Genomic DNA, 22030 nt, shown 5'->3' on the forward strand with positions numbered 1-22030 from the left:
TATTTGTTATTTGAACCTCAAGCAACTTGGAATCGGTTCTGCTATCTTTTATAGACATATCTTTTCCAGGGTTGTCTGTCTCTACATTTAATTTTCTGGAGGCTGGGACTGATTATCAAATGACCTCCAACTCAGCATCACCTGTGGCTGGATACTAATGAATCCTTTTTTAACCTTCCTAGCACTTTTGGAGAAATCAATCAGTAGAAGGCGGGACATCGAAGCCATACAGAAAGCCAAAATCCTTTATTCATCTTGCATGAATGAGAGTGAGTAATAAAGAAAATAAATAAAATAATTTACCACCCTTATTTTTCAGAGTTCTATTAATGCTTAAAGATATTGTTTAAGGAAAAGGAGAGCTACTAAGAATTCTACTAATATTTAAAGGTGTTGCTTAGAGAAAGGAGCTATTTTCCAAGACTGGATTTTGACTACCCCTGCCTTTAAAAAAAAATTTAATTAATTAAATTTTAGCTGCGTTGGGTCTTCGTTGCTGCGCCGGCTTTCTCTAGTTGCGGTGAGCGGGGGCTACTCTTCGTTGCCGTGCATGGGCTTCTCATTGCAGTGGCTTCGCTTGTTGCGGAGCACGGGCTCTAGGCACACAGGCTTCAGCAGTTGTGGCTCGTGGGCTCTAGAGCACAGGCTCAGTAGTTGTGGCGCATGGACTTAGTTGCTCTCCGGCATGTGGGATCTTCCCGGACCAGGGCTGGAACCCGTGTCCCCTGCATTGGCAGGCAGATTCTTTTTTTTTTTGCAGTACACGGGCCTCTCACTTTGCAGAGCACAGGCTCCAGACGCGCAGGCTCAGCGGCCATGGCTCACGGGCCTAGCTGCTCCGCGGCATGTGGGATCTTCCTGGACCGGGGCACGAACCTGTGTCCCCTGCATCGGCAGGTGGACTCTCAACCACTGCGCCACCAGGGAAGCCTGGCAGGCAGATTCTTAACCACTGCACCACCAGAGAAGTCCCTGGCTACTCCTGTCTTTTTTTTTTTTTGGAATTTTATTTTATTTTTAATACAGCAGGTTCTTATTAGTTATCTATTTTATACATATTAGTATAATATGGGATGGTGGGATGAATTGGGAGATTGGGATTGACATATATATGTATAAAATAGATAACTACTTCACTCTGTATGATAGTCTCTAGGTCCATCCATGTCTCTACAAATGACCCAATTTCGTTCCTTTTTATGGCTGAGTAATGTTCCATTGTATATATGTACCACATCTTCTTTATCCATTCGTCTGTCAACGGGCATTTAGGTTGCTTCCATGACCTGGCTATTGTAAATAGTGCTGCAACGAACATTGGGGTTCGTTGAATTATGGTTTTCTCTGGGTATATGCCCAGTAGTGGGATTGCTGGGTCATATGGTAATTCTGTTTTTAGTTTTTTAAGGAACCTCCATACTGTTCTCCATAATGGCTCTATCAATTTACATTCCTACCAACAGTGCAAGAGGGTTCTGTTTTCTCCACACCCTCTCCAGCATTTGTTGTTTGTAGATTTTCTGATGATGCCCATTCTAACTAGTGTGAGGTGATACCTCATTGTAGTTTTCATTTGCATTTCTCTAATAATTAGTGATGTTGAGCAGCTTTTCATGTGCTTCTTGGCCATCTGTATGTCTTCTTTGGAGAGATGTCTATTTAGGTCTTCTGCCCAGTTTTTGATTGTGTTGTTTGTTTTTTTAATATTGAGCTGCATGAGCTGTTGATATATTTTGGAGATTAATCCTTTGTCCATTGATTCATTTGCAAATATTTTCTCCCATTCTGAGGGTTGTCTTTTTGTCTTGTTTATAGTTTCTTTTGCTGTGCAAAAGTTTTTAAGTTTCATTAGGTCCCATTTGTTTATTTTTGGTTTTATTTCCATTATTCTAGGAGGTGGGTCAAAAAAGATCTTGCTGGGGCTTCCCTGGTGGCGCAGTGGTTGAGAGTCCACCTGCCGATGCAGGGGACACGGGTTCATGCCCCGGTCCGGGAGGATCCCACATGCCGTGGAGTGGCTAGGCCTGTGAGCCATGGCTGCTGGGCCTGCGCGTCTGGAGCCTGTGCTCCACAACAGGAGAGGCCACAACGGTGAGAGGACCGTGTACTGCAAAAAAAAAAAAAAAAAAAAAAAAAAAAAGATCGTGCTGTGATTTATGTCAAAGAGTGTTCTTCCTATGTTTTCCTCTAAGAGTTTTATAGTGTCCGGTCTTACATTTAGGTCTGAAATCCATTTTGAGTTTATTTTTGTGTATGGTGTTAGGGAGTGTTCTAATTTCATTCTTTTACATGTAGCTCTCCAGTTTTCCCAGCACCACTTATTGAAGAGACTCTCTTTTCTCCATTGTATATCCTCGCCTCCTTTGTCATAGATTAGTTGACTATAGGTGTGTGGGTTTATCTCTGGGCTTTCTATCCTCTTCCATTGATCTATATTTCTCTTTTTGTGCCAGTACCATATTTTCTTGATTGACCTCCGTCTTAATGTTTTGTTGCTAGCTTGATGGAGAAACTAAGAAAATTCTATTTCAGTGGTTGGCTTGGATTCTTCAGGTATCAGTTACTCCATGGGAAACTTGGGTAGGGTCAGAAGGGCAAACCATATTGCATGTGGTACAGAAACCAGAATCTGGAGGCTAGGTCTGGTTTGAGAAGGACATAGTAACACTCCTTCTCAAACCAGACCTATGTCCTTTGGAACCTCCTGGGGCCTAGAGTAATCCAGATTCCCAGCCGGGCCAGGCTCCTTCTGCTTCTCCATCAGCCTAACAGCCATCTTTGTTGAGCACTTTAGGCCCCTCTCAGCATCTTGGGTCTGATTGGAGTTAAAATAGTCACCTGAGGGCTTCCCTGGTGGCACAGTGGTTGAGAATCTGCCTGCTGATGCAGGGGACACGGGTACGAGCCCTGGTCTGGGAAGATCCCACACGCCGCGGAGCAGTTAGGCCCGTGAGCCACAACTACTGAGCCTGCGTGTCTGCAGCCTGTGCTCCTCAACAAGAGAGGCTGCGACAGTGAGAGGCCCCTGCATCGCGATGAAGAGTGGCCCCCACTCGCTGCAACTAGAGAAAGCCCACGCACAGGAACGAAGACCCAACACAACCAAAAATAAATAAATAAATAAAATTAAAAAAAAAAAGGACACCTGACATTTTACCTGGTACACTTTCTCAAGGCTATTGCAGGAAGAAGCCAGTGCCTCTGAGAAGTGTGTTAACTTGTTTAGGTTTTGAGGTATTATTTGGTGAGCTAGAAGAGGGCGCCAAAAGATGATGAAAGAGTCTGAAGCAGTAATTCATTTTTGTTGGGGAGTGATTAGTTTTATTGAGCAGTTTCCTTTAGTTAGGGTTGTTCCTTAGTTTTGCAGAGTGTTCTCAGCTTAACATTGCTCCTTGGCTTGGGTCAGTATAGTGAGCCCATCTTTTATTGTTGGGAATATTGGGCAGGTTCCCTAGTCAGCTCTCCTGGCAAGAACATCAGGTTTAAACAGTCACACTGAAGTATGAATCATAGGTAGTTCTGTTTCTGTGATTATGCTCAGTCCACTGCACCTCTCCCGAAAAAGTTAGGTTGGGACCTTACTGGAATTTTCTCTTGAGAAGATACACTTGCTTTCTAGTTCGGTGATCCAGTTTGCATTTCTAACTCTCTTCATATTTGCTCCCTTTCAGAAGCGATCGAAAAAGCAGATGCCAAGCCATTGTTACATATCCTGCGGCACTCACCTTTCCGCTGGCCTGTGCTTGAATCTAATATCGGTCCTGAAGGGGTTTGGTCAGAGAGAAAGTTCAGCCTTCTTCAGACACTTGCGACGTTTCGTGGCCAATACAGCAATTCTGTGTTCATTCGTTTGTATGTGTCCTCTGATGACAAGGTGTCCAACGAACACATCTTGAAGGTATAGTGAGGACTCCTTCATCATGCTTGTTTAGTCCAAGGTTAGCCTTTTTGGGTTGCCTTCTCAAGGAAAGAGACTCATACCACCTTAGTGAAATGATAAGGTTACAAATTCTGTTAAACGTTAGGATCTAGACTATTCCCTACCCACCTCCCACCTCCCCCCCCCCCAGATTTGCAGATTGTAAATTATTAACACACTGTTTTTGTCAGCCTTGCAAGAAGCTGGTGAGTGAGTTTCAAGTGATCTGTGATCTGGCTCTCGAATATCTACCCTGAGCATGTGTAGGGCCCCTTAATTCTGGTGGAGAGATGAGCAAAGACTTTCTGAACTCTGCTCTTCCTCTCCCCTCATTCCCCTGACCAAGGAGTGAACATGTGCTATGGTTCACTGTTTTCCTTCACTAACATCTTGTGTACATGCCTAAAATTTCATTGTCAAGTTGTCTTGAATCTCTTGTCCTTCCTTTCAAAAGATAAGGCAAAACTTGTTCTAAGTGCTTGGTTGCATTTTCTGTTGGGAGAGTAAACATCTCTTCCATAAAGGAATGGGCCATGAGGACATACCCTGAGGTGGAGTATTACATTGGTAAAATCAGGAGACTGTCAGAAAACTGCCAATAGTGGAAGATTGATCAGTCAAAGAACTTGGCAAGAATGCAAATAGCACTTTTTAAATTGTTTTGTCTTTTGATTCTTTTTTTTTTTTTTTTTTGCTTCTGTGGTTACTTTAGTAATGAAAATTTTGTTGAACCGCTGATCTTTTCCCCCAATTCTGTTCTTTGTTAAACCAGAAAATATTAATGATATATTGATATTTAAATCATAGAAATATAAATCCTTTAGAGTGTATTATCCTCTCCTGATATAAGTCAACTTTTAAAAATCTATACCCTGGAGTTTATTTTTTGATTTATACCAAGGGGCTGGCAAATTTTTTTCTGTAAAGGACCAGATAGGAAATATTTTATGCTGTGCGGGCAATATTATCTCTGTCTCAACTACTCAACTCTGCTGTTATACCTGGTAACGCAGCTGTAGACAATATGTACATAAATGGGTGTGGCTGTATGGTGGGCTGGACTGCAGGCTGTAGTTTGTCCCTCTCTACTTTAGACAATGGCAGTCTCAATAAAAATATCTTTAGTCACTGAAAGAATTCCCATCTCCTCAAGAGGAAATTCTTAGTTACAGAGACAGCTGTATATCTGTGCTGGGTGATGGAACAACAACATGACACAGACATATTCTAATGCTCTCAGGTTAAGACATGCTCTTCAATGCTCTACAACCATGGTGATGGTCCAATTGACCTCTGTCCCATGTTGATAGATTACTCACTTAAAAAAACCAAACAAACCAGGTTTTAAAACTCTCATTCTTAATTTCAGAACTATTATGGTATCCCTTCCAAACACCTTAAATGGTGTTTTGAAGTAAGTTGGAGACTGTCTTTCAAACTTCAGTTTATGTACTCTATTGCATGATAGATCTTGATTTCCACACAGGTTAATTAATTGCAAATGGTAACCACTTCAGTTTTCACCAATTTCTGGATCTAGTATAAGAACTGAATTCATTTAAACATTTTATTATGGAAAATAATACAAATAAAAGTAAAAAGAATAGTACTACAAACTCCCGTGTACTCATCAACCCACCTTCAACAGCCAGCAACTTTTGGCTGTTCTTGTTTCATCTGATACACCTCCTTTTGGAGAGCAGGCTGGAACATTGTGTAGAATCCAAGGTATAATATCATTGCACTGATAAATGCATCAGTGTTTATCTAATGGAAAGGACTATTACAACAACCAAAAAAGTAATTGTAATTCCATAGTTAACATCTAATACCTGGCGAATTTTCAGTTTTCCTGATTGTCTCAAGCATGTCCTTTAAAAAAATTAAACAGTTGGTCTTTGATTCAGGTTCCAAATAAGAATCACAAGTGCATTGGGTTGACACATCTATTTTAATTTATAGCATACTAGATTTGACTGATTTCAGGGTAACCTAATAGCTAATGAGAGAAAATTCTTGTTTATAGGAGAATCACAGCTTTAAAAGTACAGGAGAAATAATAGAATTTAAAAGTTAGCATTTTTTAAAATCCCTAATGAAAAAAAGAATTAAGGTAACTATCACCAATAGCTGCTAAAGCTATTAGATGAATGGTTGATGGAGAAATTCAGGATAGAGAGACCAGACTGACATCAAATGAACCCAGATATTAATGGTAGCATTGCTAACAGTTGGAAAACCAGATTTTGTGTGCCTCCTGATACCATGCAGTGGGAAGCATATGCTATCAATGATGCCAAAAGAAAAGGAAAAAGGGCCCGTGAGCCATGGCCACTGAGCCTGCACGTCCGGAGCCTGTGCTCTGCAACGGGAGAGGCCACAACAGTGAGAGGCCCGCGTACCACACACAAAAAAAACCAACCAAAAACAACCATCTGTGTGTATGTACATAGTTGTAAATAAGCACTTGGGCTTCCCTGGTGGCGCAGTGGTTGAGAGTCTGCCTGCTAATGCCGGGGACACGGGTTCGAGCCCTGGTCTGGGAGGACCCCACATGCCACAGAGCAACTAGGCCCGTGAACCACAACTACTGAGCCTGCGCGTCTGGAGCCTGTGCTCCACAGCAAGAGAGTCCGCGCACCACGATGAAGAGGGGCCCCTGCTTTGCCACAACTAGAGAAAGCCCTTGCACAGAAACGAAGACCCAACACAGCAAAAATAAATAATTAATAAACTCCTACCCCCAACATCTTAAAAAAAAAAAGAAAAGGAAAAAAAAATGAACTTGGATCTAATCAAGCCCGTAGTTTTAACACCAGCTTACAGGAAACACGGGGAATAGAGGATCACGGCAATCAATTTTTAACAGCTTGCCTTGCACACTTAATATTCGATTAAACTGATCCTAGAAACACTGAACTGTCAATAACAGAACACTTTCCAAATGTAAGGAGGCACTCATGTGCTTACTACCGGTCTCTTCTGCCAAGATGGCAGCTTCCTCCAAACTGATGTGTTTGAGCATGGCCTGGCATTTGAGTGCAGTGTGCATTTGCTTCAGTTATGTCCCTGTTTGTACCATTTTATATGAGTGGATATTCACACACCTGAATTAACAAAATAGAGCTATAGTCTTTCTAATCATGACAGAGCTGCTAGAAGTTCAGGCATGTGTCTAGATATTGGTAGGAAAAGCTCTCTTCTGAGATCTGCATAAAACCCAGTGAACCTGATGATAAAAACTAGCGTATCTGTGGCTGCCAATGTTGTAGAATTTGTGGGTGTTGCTTTTGTTAGAAATAGTTAAAACTATAAAAAATCTAACTGAATATTTGAAGCCCCTGAAGTACCTTTTAAGTTTTGTGGAACATAGTTTGGAAACCACTGCCATAGTGGAGAAAAGAGTATGCTTTGGTGTTAAAGAGATTGAGGTTTGTGGTTTGGCTTTGTGACTTACTCACTGAATGTGTGTGCAGATTGTTTCACTTCTCCCAGTTTCATTGTCCCCATGTGGAATGAAGGGTGAATTAGAATTTACTTTTCACTGTTGCTGTGAGATTTAAATAGGATGAATTTGGTGACATTTTACAGGATAGATGCTGGTACACAGTAGCACGTGACAAAAGGTACCTTTCTCTTAAAGCATGACTAGGCAACTGGTCAGAACCATTTGGGGAATGTTTGTCTTCAATTTCTGTGCCAAACGTGTCTCAGATCTCAAGTTCAGATGTGCGAGAAATAGCCATTTTCTTTAGTCAGTCAGTCTCATGTCTGACTCTGAGGTCCCACCCCCACCTTTTAGTTGGAAACTGAACCAGTCTAGGCCCTTTCCCACTTCCCGGCTACTCCATTTCTCAGCCTTCTCCTAGGGTATTGGGAGACCCTCTGATCATCTGTTATGTGTTTCTGAAAAGAAACCTGCCATCCCAGCCCATGTAGCCACTTCAAGTGTTCCTCTCCGCTGCTGGGGCCCTGGGCCTCCCAACTCCCTCTCAAATCCTGCCATTTCTAGGGGCATTGATGAGTCCTTCTGCTCGTGAGAAACTTTGACTTCTTTGGCTGCCTAGATCCTGTTTTTGCTCTGGGAGAACTCTCTCTTACCCCCAAACTCTTCTCCCTCAGTGTATTTAGACTTCCTTTTCCATCACATTCTATTTTCCTCAATGTTCTTGGGTTTTGTAATCCCACAAACCCATGGGGATAAGAAAAATGACTCCTTTGGGAAGGCACAGCTCTGTAGGCATACTGCTAGGTGAGCAGGCGGTGCCTTTGGGTGCCTTTCCAATGGGCACATGTATTCCCATGCCAAGAAATGCAGTTTGGCAAGCAGGGGTTGCTCAAACCCACACAGTGGTCCTCTGTAAAGTTCCCCTGTGGCAAGATGGCACAGGATTTGCCACAGACTTAAATGGGAGAAAGGAAATACACAAATACAGGAAATGACAGATTAATGCCTCCCATCATATCTCACTACATGTGTTTCGTTTTTTTTGTGTAAGGAGATACCAAGAATGAGGATTTAAAGGACAATAAAAGACTTTTGAATATACGTGGTCCTGAAAGAGTGTTCGGAATGCCAGGGTTGTCTCAGTATATGTTACCAGAACAGTGACTTGAAGTGATCGTCACCCAGTGCCTGCATTTGTGTGACTCTTAGCAAAATCCGTAAGGATGATAAGGACAGACTGTCTTGGAAATGAAGTTGTTTCTAACTTTTTTGTCCTTTTCCTGCATCATACTGTGTGAGATGTTTCTTTTTGTATTACTGTTTTGTTTCCTAACCTGTGGTGTATTGCAGTCAGAGAAAAAATTCGTATTTCTGTTCAATGTGTTAGAGTTCCTAAATATATATTATACTTTCTACTTGCAATATTAAGATCAGTTATAAATGCAAGGATTGAAAAACCTCAGACAACATAGTGTCCTAATATTGGCCTCTTGAGAAAGTCTTTTGCCTCAAGAGTTTATCTGGTTCTAATGAGATTTAGTTGACTGACCTTATTCAATCTGTTTGCTGTATTTAAGATGTTCCCTAGAAACTGTAGCAATCTGAAAGTTTAAAACAGGTCTGGTAACTTCACTTGAATCATCTAAACTTTTACAATAAGTGGATTTAACTTCATTTCATCAGAGGGAAGCTTTGGCTTTCTTGATATTGTCTACACAGTTTCCTTTCCTTTGAGACTGAAGCTCAAAAAATTCTCCAAGTGGTCTAAATCTAGTTGAAACCCAAATCATCTTAATCATAATATTATGTTTCATGTTCCTGGCTTACTTAATTTTTGGAAGAAATGGTGGTATATTGGGAATTGGAATAGGATGAAGCCAGGCTGGCTTGTGATTTGGTTGTTTAGGGCCAATTAGCGAAGAAGATTGAACACAGTAATTTGAGGTTTTTAGCAATACACCCAGGCAAGATGGATGTTATGAAAACATCTTTTTCCCCCAACTTACTTAACTTTTTAAATGTGTGAATAAGATTTAAGGTAGAAAATCTGCTGTTGCATTCAGTTTTATTCAGTTTTTGGGCAGTTGCTGATACTCAAGAAAACAGAAAGAACAACCATAGATTTAGAGAAGGCTCTGGAACGTAAACATTTTTTATTTAAAAATTTATATACAGTTAAATTCACTTTTTGTGAAGCACAAGTCTGTAAGTTTTTACAAATGCATGGAGTCATGTAATCACCACCATAGGAAAGAGAATAGTCCCATCGCTCCCTCAAAATTTACCTCGTGTTGCCCCTTTGTAGTCATCCACTCTCCCCATCCCCAAACCCTGTTCTCCATCCCTACAGTTTTGCCTCTTTTGGAATGTGATTAAAATTTGCCCATGCTGTTGCATGTATCAGTAGTTCATTCCTTTTTATGAGTGAGTAGTAGTCCATTGTGTATCACAGTTTATCCATTTGCCAGTTGAAGAACATTTGGGTTGTTTCTAGTTTGGGGCAATAATGAATAAAGTTACATGCAGGTTTTTGCATGAGCGTAAGTTTCATTTCTCTTGGGTAAATAGCTAGGAAGTGAGATTGCTCGGTCACATGTAGGTGTATGTTCAATTTTACAAGAAACCGTCAAACCAATTTCCAAAGTGGCTCTGGCATGTTGCATTCCCAACAACAGTGTGTGAATGATCTAGTTTTTCTACAGCCTCACCAGCACTTGGCATTATAAGTTTTTTTTGTTTTTGTTTTTTTTGCCATCCTAGTACATGTATAGTGGTGTTCCATTGTGGGTTTAGTTTACATTTTGCTAATGACTAGTGATGTTCAGCATCTTTTCATTAATTTATTTTCCGTTTGAATTTTTTTTTTGGTGAAGTGTTTGTTCAGATCTTTTGTCCAGTTTTAAATTGGGTTGTTTGTTTTCTTATTGAGTTGTGAGGACTCTTTATATATGCTGGATACAAGTCCTTTGTCATATATGTGATTTTCAAATTTTTCTCCCTGTCTGTAGCTTGTCTTTTTCATTCTCTTAACAATGTCTTTCACAGAGCAAAAATATTTAATGATGATGAAGTCCAATTTATTTTTTCTTTTATGGATCTGCTTTTGGTGTCTAAGAACTCTTTGTCTAACCCCAGGTCAAAGATTTTCCCCTGTTTTCTCCTAGAAGTTTTATAGTGTTAGTTTTTACATGTAGGTCTATGATCCATTTTGAATTAATTTTTGTACAAGTTGTGAGGTGTGGGTTGAGATTCATTTTTTTTGGCAGATGGATGTCTGATTGTTGTAGCTCATTTTCTGAAAAGACTGTATTCTTCCCTTTGATCGCCTTTAAGGTGCTGAAAGTTTTTTTTAATTTTTAAAAATATTTATTTTCTTTAATTTTTTGGCTGTATCAGGTCTTAGTTGTGGCATGCAGGATCTTTGTTGCGGCATGCGGGATCTTTTGTTGCGGCATGCGGGATCTTTTGTTGTGGTGAGGGCTTCTCTTGTTGTGGCATGCGGGTTTTCTCTCTCTAGTTGTGGCGCTCAGGCTCCAGGGCACTTGGGCTCTGTAGTTTGCAGCACACGGGCTCTCTCGTTGAGGCGTGCGAGCTCAGTAGTTGTGGTGCATGGGCTTAGCTGCCCCGCAGCATGTGGGATCTTAGTCCCCTGACCAGGGATCGAACCCACGTCCCCTGCATTGGAAGGTGAATTCTTTACCACTGGACCACCAGCAAAGTCCCAGTGCTGCAAGTTTTAATTCAAGAAATTATGCTATACTTTTCTATAATAATAATTCTAGATATATAGTTGTCTGATTATTGTTTGTATTTTTATTACCTATCTTAAACTTTCCAGAGAGGGTTCTAAAGTTTGCAAAGATTTCTCAAAACAAAATTATTATTGATTCCTTTCCCCCCCAAAATGGTGCAATACAGTATTTTAGGGAGAGGGAGGTGCACAGTCTGGTTAATCAGCTTGATGTGGATTGGCATTTTGCAAAATACTGCAGTGAGAAGAATAGTGGATCTGGTGATGGAAGACAATGATTCTTCTCTGAGCTCTGCCCAACTGTGTTACCTTGGGGAAGTCACATGACTTCTTTGGATTTCGTTTCTCCACCCACCAAATAAGGGGGAAAGTCAGATAATCTCTAAGACCTTTTCCAACTCAAATATTATAGCTTTGATGCTATTCAGTATTGTTAGAAACTCAAAAGGATTAGAAACCATGAATCAGGGGAGGAGGGGCAGGTCTCTGATACTGTATAACAGTCATTGCTGAAGTGCCTACTTGCATGTAGCTCTGATTGCATTGAATTGTTTTTGTAACGGTAACACATGCTCTAAATATGGCTGGTATGCAGATCTCATGACTCTTGTTAATAACATGGTACCTAAGAATTTACAGTGCAAGCAAATGCTTTGTTTTTTGTTTCAACAGCTGGACCAAGCAGCGCTCTCCCTAGCCGTGAGGGAAGACTACCTTGATAATAGCACAGAAGCCAAGTCTGTAAGTTTTACTCATTCAACTCTGTATCTTGTCAGGCATTTTTGGGTTCATAAATTGTTCTCACATTCCCAACTCTTTACTAGAATTGAGCAGTGTGGGTGTTTGATGACCATATTCCCAATGTAGGAAGCAAAGGCCTTTCATTTCGGCAGATAAATGACACTCCCTGTTTTCTGGAAGTCTGAAAATGAAGGCTGTATGAGTCCCTGTGCTCAGTGCCCTCATGATCAAGCTGGGAAGACAGCACACCCAAATTGAGTAACCAAAGAATGAGCTTGCAGCCATTCCTCAGAAGTGCAGAGAGCTCACAGTATATTGCAGCAGCATGGGCGTGGACACCCAGTCGACCAGTGGTTCCCAAATTGTACTGCTAAGAACCACCTGGGAAGCTTCTAGTAAATGTCCATTCTTGGGCCTCAGCAATGGAAAGTCCGATTTAGTAGACTTGAAGTGAGGCCCAGGAATCTTTTTTTAACTGGTGCCCCAGGTTAATTTAAGGTTAATGAGAACCAGATGGGATAAATCTGGTCCGACTTCTTGGGTTGGCTTGGAGACCTAGGAGTTTCCTGGAGGTTGGATTAGAGCTGGTTCATTCCTAACACTTTCAATTCATTTTGGAACCTCTGTTGAGCTTCCAGAGGAGCCTCAGACCCAGGGGAACCTTGACCAGGGAGTGCTCGGGTTTCTGGCCTAGCCTGAGAATGCAGGAACTTCGACAGGGAAGTGCTGGCTCACAGTGGAAGTGCCTGCTCCTTTGCTGATAGGAAAGCCTATATCTAGGAGGCTCTGGAGGGCAGGAAGCTAGCCGAGATCCTAGGCACCTTTCTGGCTGAGGACACTCATGGAAGAAGGTTGGCGAGTTTTCCTTCTTGAAAGTGGACAGAATGAACTTTTGCCAATCTGGGGAACCTCTGTTTCTGCTGGGGTCACCACCCTACAAGCAGCCATGCTTGAAATCTTATCCCTGTCCTGTAACCAGTCAGTCCTGTAGACTCTGCCTTCAAAGTATCTCTTCCACCTAGTCCCTCCTTTCTGTCCTTACTGCCCTAGGGCAGACCCCTGTTAAGTCTCCTTTTAGCTGTTCCCTCCTCCCCTCATTCCATTGCCTCCTTAGCACCACCACTTGACAAGTTCTCTTCTCAAAGTACAGCTCCCAGAGTGCTTTTGCTCACAAGCTAGACTCTAAATTCTGTAGAGGGAGGGAGTTCAAGGCCTCTTCATGACCTGGTCCCAAACCACCTTTGCTGTCTCACCTATTTTTTTTTTTTTTTTTGGTATGCGGGCCTCTCACTGTTGTGGCCTCTCCCGTTGCGGAGCACAGGCTCCGGAAGCGCAGGCTCAGTGGCCATGGCTCACGGGCCCAGCCGCTCCGTGGCATGTGGGATCTTCCCAGACCGGGGCACAAACCCGTGTCCCCTGCATCGGCAGGCGGACTCTCAACCACTGCGCCACCAGGGAAGCCCTGTCTCACCTATTTTTATTCTTCCCCCAACAAAGCAGCTTGCACACCTCACAGGAGGACTCCTCAGCGCTTCTGAACCAGTCTCCTTTAACTGCTATGTCCCCGGTTTCTTGAGGCTGGAATTTTCCAGTTCTTGAGTTTCTAAGCACTTAGCAGCTTTATTAAGGACCTCATTTTGGTCTTGCTAGTATTACAGTTAGTAATGATGTGTTTATCTCCCTCACAGGGTCACACTGAGAACCAGACTCAAGTATTATTTAATTTTTCATCTGTACCTCCCATGTGCACAGAAGGCCTAGCAAGATATCGTACATATGTATTGATTGAATAAATATTTTTGGAATTGAACTGAGATTTGCAAAACATTTCTAAGACTATTTGTGAATCTTGCTTACTGATTCAACAAATAATTATTAAGGGCCTGCTATATGCTAAGCACCATGCAGGTCTCGAGATCATAAACATCATTTGCTATGCAAAATCAAGGTTACATTAGGAAATCTTATTCCCATAGCATAACTGTGAAACAGTTTAATACCCAGTGTATTGAGTTCTCACAAATATATCTGGAAGGAGAGGTGACCCCCCAACAAAATTCCTTAGTTCCCACAAAGTAAGGTCCCCCTCTCCAATAGTATGTGAATAGCCTGAAAATGGGTTTATGAACATGCAGGGAGGAAATTCTATATTTGCTAGGTTTCTCTTCATCATTCTTCTCTTCTTTCCCTTCTTTCTTCCCTGGGCTAGTGAGGAGAACTCTGTAAAAACCATACAAAACTGAAAAGACATAGGGCTTCGATCACTGGTCTTTTGTTTTTAGTGTGGAGGTGGGTAAATTGAGCTGGAAGAGAATAAATCACAGTTCCCATTAGTCTTCATGGATCATGCCTCCTGCTTTTAGCGACAGTTCTTTCCCATTATTTTATTAAAGTGTCACTTGCCTGAAAAGAGGAGTCTGACCTTTAACTTTCTGTTCTGGGCTCATTTGTAGATGTTTCATGTATCCATAATATCGCTAGTTGCCAGCAAACTAATTCTCTTGATCCTTGGTGGCCAGACATTTCTGTCTCATGGAAACAGTACCCAAGTAGCCATCATTCTTCTTTGTCCCAAGGTGGAAGGTGGGTGGTTGGTATTGCATGATGCCTGTACCATACTTCGAGTACAGAGTGAAAATGAAGGGCATTTATTTCCACTTGCTGTTTCTGCTCTTCCGTGTCCCTGAAACATACTTCCTAATAGGCTGATGTCATGGTCACTTGCTTCTTTATCTCTTACAGTATCGGGACGCCCTTTACAAGTTCATGGTGGATACTGCCGTGCTTTTGGGAGCTAATAGCTCCCGAGCAGAGCATGACATGAAGTCGGTGCTTAGGTTGGAAATTAAGATAGCTGAGGTAAATCTTAATCTAAAATCTGTTTTTTTTTTCTTCTCTTTATTTTAAAGGCAATATATCTTGAATGAAAATATATTTTAAAAAATCATTCTGTGGCATTGTTCTTTGGGTTCAAGGTAGAACCTATAGCATCCCCCTCTGGGAAGTAACAGGAAGAAAAACCGTGACAGAAAGAAGAGCTCTTCATTCCTTCTACCTCTCTGCTTGAAGCCCATTCAGTGTCCACATGCTGCTCAGCTGTGGCCAAAGAATAGCAGCAGGGAGAGGCTCTATGTTTTCCTAGAGGAACTCCTGTTTGGCCTCAACTGAAGAATATATATTTGATAAATCGTTATTGATTTGGCTTGAGTGGAACGTTATTTTTAGTCTAGTCTACTCTTTACACCATTCCTACTCAGAAGTCAATCTGATCTAAGATAGGGGCTTTGGGAAGTCTATCCACCCATACTGGACACATAATTTGATATAGAAAGTGTATAGGGCAGGCTGGTAAGCATTTATTAGCTTCCTTTCTAGTGCTACTTTGTACCTACCCCTGGTTTTCATTCTTTTCTTGCCCCACTCTAATGAATGTCATTGTGTCATATACTGTGTTCTGTGTAAGTCACCTTTTAAATTTTTTCAGGCTCATGGTGGAGGCAAAAAGGTACAAGAACAAACTTGAGGGAGAATAATCAGAAATCCTAAATGGTTAGCTTTGTTCAAAGAATAACTTTTCTAGAAGAACAAAGAATAAAATCTCTATACATTCCCAGGACCGGAGGGAACAAATATGGTGAAATTTGCTTGTGGAGATACACTGTAGTGAAAAAAATGATACTTTTGTCAAGAAGTGGTTGCATATAGGTTGGTAGTCTTCTATAACAGAAGTTGGTAAAAATCCTGAAGTGCATGGGAGTCCAAGTGTTGCTTGGTTTTGTGTTTGGCGAGGTGCGGTGGGGTGTTGAAGTGAGGAGTAGGCTGATAGGGTCAGGAGGAATTGGCCTCTTGGCTGCCGTGGTGTACTTGTGTATCTTTCTGTAGACCCCTAGTTGCAGAGCAAAAAGTTCATCCCTGCATGTCACCTTTGAAGAGCGCAAAGACTGCTGCAGATGTTCTGGAGTCAAAGACTGTGCCTCTGAACCAGTCTAGAGGCCATCTGGATTCCCTTCCCAGGCAAATAGGAGACCCAGCAATCTAATTTGGACCGAAGCTCTGATACAGCGGGAAAGGCCTTGCCTTGAGCCAGCGATCTGGACCAAAAAGGGAACTAAAAACAGCTGGGCTGAGGCAAGACTGGGAATTATCAAGAGGTTAAATGAAGTGACAAATCCATGGGGTGGGAGAGTAGCTGGCAGAGAGCTGAAAACAGCTCTGAAGTCAAAGGGCTGCAGCCTGGAGCTGCAAGACTGAGTAGAGGGAGGAGGAGTGTGAACATTCTCTGAGGCAATGATTTATTAATCAATAGAGCCAGGAGAGTGCTTGTGAGTTATAGGAAGTCTCTCCTGTGGAGTGTGAGGAGAGAGAAGCTGAGGACACCGAAGCATTTAGAAAAGAGGGGTAGATGTCTGCCACTCAGCCTTCTGTGATTTTGTCTTGACAAATCCATGGTGTGTGGGTTTTTGGCCAGCCGGCAATGCTTATATATGTCTCTTACATCTCAGGTCACTAGGGACCTTCAAAAATTAGTGGGGCATGTCATCCTAGGGAAACTTCTAAAGCTGGGGAGACAGGACAACGTAGTCAAGCCCCCCCGCCAAAAAAAAAAGTTCTTGTAAACACAGCCATGGAAGTGTGCATTCAGCCATTCCCAGCTAGGGATGTGTGCATAAGGGGAGGTCTTGTTGATGGCGTGGCCCTTGGGATTAGAGCCAAGTGGAGTTTTTTTTGCTTTTTTTAAAAAAAAAAATTTATTTATTTATTTATTTTTGGCGGTGTTGGGTCTTCATTGCTGCACGCAGGCTTTCTCTAGTTGAGGCGAGCGGGGACTACTCTTCGTTGTGCGTGGGCTTCTCATTGCAGTGGCTTCTCTTGTTGCAGAGGATGCAACATGTGGGCTTCAGTAGTTGTGGCTCGTGGGCTCAGTAGTTGTGGCTCACGGGCTCTAGAGTGCAGGCTCAGTAGTTGTGGCTCGTGGGCTCTAGAGCGCTGGCTAAGTAGTTGTGGCACACAGGCTTAGTTGCTCCGTGGCATGTGGGATCTTCCCGGACCAGGGCTCGAACCCGTGTCCCCTGCATTGGCATTCTTAACCAGTGCGCCACTAGGGAAGCCCCCAAGTGGAGTTTAATTGGAAAGACTTGAAAAAGAAAACGAATCATAGGCAAAGTGTTGAATTACGGTTCAGACCATGAGGGTGGTGTTGATGGATACGGGTGCAAGGGTAGGAGAGTCCTGTGTGAGTTGGAAGGTGGCAAGTTTAATGCAAGGGAATCAGATGATGGATGGTCTTAAGGCAAAATCATGATGTGCTCAGGGGCATGGGGAGCTACTGCCTGTCCACGGGAGTGATTAAGATGGCCCTTGAGGAAGATGATTGTTGTTGCTCTTCTCAGACTAAACATGGCAGAAGCTAGAAGCTTAGATTTGGTGTTGCCAAAATGGCCAAGAACATAAGTATTGGGAATGAAGGAGTGTGAAGAGTCAGGGCTGTAGATGCAGACTTGGCAATATGTCTGGGTGATAACTGAACCCCTACCCCTAGCACTGGGGCCAGGGGAATCTCAAGGCCAGAGAAACCAGAGGGAAGAGGGGAAGTGAGGGAATGAGCTGTTGACAGAATGGTCACAGGTGGCAGTGGTGTCCAGATAGTCTAGTGCTCTTCAGTGAGAATGTTCCCCTAGGGATGAAGGGGTGGCCTGTAGTCCATGAACTATGGAGGTCATTACCTGGACACCACAGGTGAAGGTGGGATGTTTGTCTCAATTGCTCAACCTTAGTTTGGCTGTCAAGCCCGAGCCAGTAACAGGTTTTGTCCATCCGCGTTATAGGGATGGGAGGGATTCGAGTAGTTATTTTTGTACCGAGGACAGTGTTTCATACTGAGCAGGACAGCAAAGTTTCTTTTTATTTTCTTAATCTTGCCTGAAGTGATATCTTTTTTTCTTCTCTCCCAGGTTCGGCACCACACCAAAATCTTGAAAAAGTTTATGATACTATGCAGATGTTTTGGCACATGTAGAAAGTAGTCATGCAGTAAGAAATGGTTCATTTGAAAAAAATAACCAAAGTCTCTTTCCAACAGATAATGATTCCACATGAAAACCGAACCAGTGAGGCCATGTACAACAAAATGAACATTTCCCAACTGAGTGCTATGATTCCCCAGGTTGGTGAAAATGATCCAGGAAATTGTATCTTAACTGGTCATTTGACAAGCGATTCTGTTTCACCTGTGTGTAAAATTTTGCCTCGTGAAACCTGCCATTGGTCTTCTTGCTCATCATCATCTTTGTCAGTCATCACATAAAATATCCCTTGTCTGTGCATCAGGATGCTTTCTGCCATAGGGAATAGAAAACTTTTCCAAGAGTGGCTTAAAAACTTCAAGCCCGTTTTCTTACATGACAGAAGTCTAGACATAGGCGGCTGTTGGTGTTGGTTTAGCTGTTGCACAATGTTATCAAAGATCCAAGTTCTTTCTTTCCGCTCCACTCTTCTTAGTGTGTTGGCTTTTTGACTTCATGTTTGATGACTCAAGGTTGTAAGGTGGCTGCCACAGCTGCATATGTCACATCTGCCTTCAGAGCAGGAAGAAGGTGGAAGCACCAGTATGGGCCATGTGTAACTCTTCTACCAGGAAAAACCAAAGCCTTTCCAGGTGTCTTCCCTTTATTTCTTATCAAGTAGGATTGGGGCACATGGCCATCCCCACCTACAGGCTAGGCTGGTGGGGTGACTGGTGAGTGACTGGTTTTCCTTTTCAATAGTGGAGGCAGGCAAGGGAGGAAAAGAAGGGAAGACTGGGGGTGACTTTTGGGGTAGCCAGGTAAGAACGCCAAGATAGTGATGCTGTGAAGAGGGGACACATGTTACTTTTTGTTGCTGCTTGTTTCCCTCTGTGTAAGAAAGGCTATGCCAGAGGGAAGAGCAGAAATGTAATGGGGCATCTCTCTCTGTGTGGACAGGAGAGTGAATGAGTAGGGAGTGGGGGAGAGTGCAGGGAGAAGGGAGGTGAGGGCTAGCGCAGGAGGGAGGGAGAGCCTAGGAGAGAAGGGAGCGGAAGGAAGAGAGGGAGGGGGAGAGTGGAGGCGGCAGGGAGAGTGCTGGAGAGGCCAGGGGAGCGAGTGTGCGCATTACTGGGGGCGTGTGTGCGCGCACATGTGGTGCATATGCAGACGGTACAGAGCACACATTGCATTTACCATTCAGGCAGTAGGTCTGGTCTGGGTGGCAGTGATCAGGAATTTATTTTCTAGATTTGAGCAGTTGAATGTTTAATTATTTGGTCTGAAGTCACAAGCAATGGATTACATTCAACTGACTCTATTTGCCTTTCTCCTTGATTCTTGCCCCCCAGGGGTTCTCTCACTATGTTGTTTTTCTCTCTCTCCTCAGTTTGACTGGCTGGGCTTCATCAAGAAGGTCATTGATGTCAGACTCTACCCCGAACTGAAAGACATCGGCCCCTCAGAGAATGTGGTGGTCCGTGTCCCTCAGTACTTTAAGGATTTGTTTAGGATATTAGGCTCTGAGAGGAAGAAGTAAGAGCTTTTTTGTGCATTTTACTGTGACTTTTATTTTTCCTTTTAAATTATAAGGTCTTCCCTCTCATGTCCTTTGAAAACTGTTTTTAAAGAAAGTTACATCAAAAGAGTCTTAGGGAAAGTCATGGTGCCCTTTGTGACAAATGGGCCGAAACCATCATCTGGTGTAATTTATTTGCTATGATGACAACAAATACGCAGTGTTTTTGCCCCTTATTTCTGGTCTTTCTCCATATTTTCTCTCTGAAAGCCTAAATTGTTTATTAGTTTTGGGAACTAGTCATATAATGATGTTATTTTCTGAGCTTTCTATATGAACATCTTTGTTTTTCCCCAGTTCATTCTCGGTCTTTTGCTGTTTTTTTCTGGTTTCTTTTAAGTCAATAAGTCACTCTGTGGCAATAAACCAAAGTACCAGTATTGAAAAGGCGTAAGATCACTCTGAGAACTGTAGAAAAATTGGACTGATGAAACAACTTCAGGAACTGTCAGGTTTTTCTTAAAGAATGTTTTAGAATTTGTTGCTTTGTTCCTTTAGCACTACAAAACAAGGAAATGCTAAAAATGTCCAGGAAAGAGAATTTTTTTTATTGAAGTATAGTTGATTTACAATGTTGTGTTAATTACTACTGTACAGCAAAGTGGTTCAGTTATACATATATATATATATATATATATATATATACATTTTTAATATTCTTTCCCATTATGGTTTATCACAGGATATTGAATATAGTTCTCTGTGCTGTACGGTAGGCCCTTGTTTATGCATTCCATATATAAAAGCTCACATCTGCTGACCCCAACCTCCCCCTCCAGCCCTCCCCCAACCTCCTTCCCCTTGGCAACCACCAGTCGTGAGTCTGTTTCATAGATGGGTTCACTTGTGTCATATTTTAGATCAGGAAAGAGAATTTTACATCCTCATGAAGCCATTCACATTTGACTACAGAAAATGAAGCGCAAGAAGGTCAAATAGTTGACAAAGACAGCTTAATAGGCTAATTGCCGGGCCATAATTAAAAATCATACTTTCTTATTTGGACTTAGACAAGGCTATGTTACCAGGAGTTGTGTTGGAAAAAAGGCACCTGCAAAAGTCCTAGGAATAAAATTTAGCATCCATCCCCACCTACGAAAACACTTAGACACTTTTGAAGAGCTGTTCATTTTAAGATGCTGTTTCCTTATGATAAAAACAATATGTGTTCATTGAAGAAGGCATACAAAAAAGTAAACATGCAGAAAAGGGAGAGTAAAAATAATAAATTCACTTCAGATTCTTTGTGAGGTAGAGCCTTGCTATTCCAAGTGTGGTCTGTGGACCAGTAATGCCAGCAGCATCACCTTGGGCCCTTGGTAAAAATACAGATTCCAAGGGCCCTCCTCCTTAGAGGCTGATGCAGTAGATCTGGGGTGAGGCCCAGAAGTCTGTATTTTAACAAGCATCCCAGGAATCTTACGATTAGTTTTTTGGGAGACTCACTGCTTTAGAAAACTTTTTCATATGTACTTCCTAGCTCCGTAATACTATAAGATATGACCCAAATGATTTTGTACTCCTATGCCATTGAGTTACTCAGCACATTTTCAATGGTGGAGGTAATTTCTGTTGAAAGATGGAGTTTGCCATGCTGTATGTGCATCCTTCAGCACCTAGTGAGTTGGTTTCTTTTAGTGTCTGTTATCTTCAGTTGTAAATTAGTAGGTACTTTTGGAAATTGTATTAATTTTACTTCCACAAAAGCATAATTTACAACCAGGGGATAGATTGGGCCTTGGTTTACTGTATTAGATAATCTCTTTGGTGGTGATTACACTTTAGAATTGCAGGACCTGTCATGACAAAGGGCCCAAGAAAGACCATGATTGGAGGAAGACATTAATCTGGTTCTTGACAAAATGATAACTTAGATGTAAACATAGTGAACTATAGTGTAAGAAAATATAGATAGAAAAATGAACTGCAGACATTATGTACATAACATAAATGACCTGCAGATATTATGAAACTTCAGTTTTAAATAGACAAAAAACAAATCTCTGTCACATAGTTTACTCTTCAGCAACCAGTTCCTCAAAAACAACTTGTATTCTGTGTTTGTTTATGAGATTTCAAAACACTATATGCTTCTTGAGAATTTTGATAACACTTTATTTGCATGGCACAGTAAGGTTTCTGGACTGCTAATCATCTTTGATCCTCACTTGTGTTGTGGCACAAGAGTGGTCAAGGAAACGTGCCCTTGGGTTCCCTAGTTACTATATTAGGACATACCAATCACTGTAATAAGCACCTCTAAACTCTTACTGGCTTGTACAATGAAAATGTGCTCTGTGCTCCTGGAATGTCCAACATGGGTGTCCCTGTAAGGCAGCTTTCCTCCAAGTAGGGACTTGGGAACCCAGCCTCCTTCCATCTTGTGGTTCTGCCTTCCTCTGGCTTTTTGGAATCCTCTCCATTCAGCCAGTGGATGGGGAAAGAGAGTGGAGGATTGCACAAGAGGTTTTGTGGGAAGGCCTAGAAGTGGAATGCGTCACTTCAAGCCATAGTCCATTGACCAGAACTCAGCCACATGACCCATTTAACTGCAAGAGAAGCTGGGAAATATAGTCTAGCTTCGTGCCTA

General features: G+C 42.2%; 1 protein-coding gene across 1 annotated transcript in view; it reads left to right on the plus strand.

Moving 5' to 3' along the window:
- PHEX (phosphate regulating endopeptidase X-linked) overlaps window positions 1-22030 on the plus strand; it is a 198819-nt gene that overhangs the window by 38448 nt on the left and 138341 nt on the right. Inside the window, exons 4-9 of the mRNA XM_004283074.4 lie at window positions 183-269; window positions 3672-3898; window positions 11791-11859; window positions 14602-14718; window positions 17939-18022; window positions 19252-19397. Of these exons, the coding sequence (XP_004283122.1) occupies window positions 183-269; window positions 3672-3898; window positions 11791-11859; window positions 14602-14718; window positions 17939-18022; window positions 19252-19397 (730 nt within the window). The remainder of the gene's footprint in view (window positions 1-182; window positions 270-3671; window positions 3899-11790; window positions 11860-14601; window positions 14719-17938; window positions 18023-19251; window positions 19398-22030) is intronic.

The sequence above is a fragment of the Orcinus orca genome, chromosome X, assembly GCF_937001465.1.
Source record: "Orcinus orca chromosome X, mOrcOrc1.1, whole genome shotgun sequence".
Lineage (NCBI taxonomy): Eukaryota > Metazoa > Chordata > Mammalia > Artiodactyla > Delphinidae > Orcinus > Orcinus orca.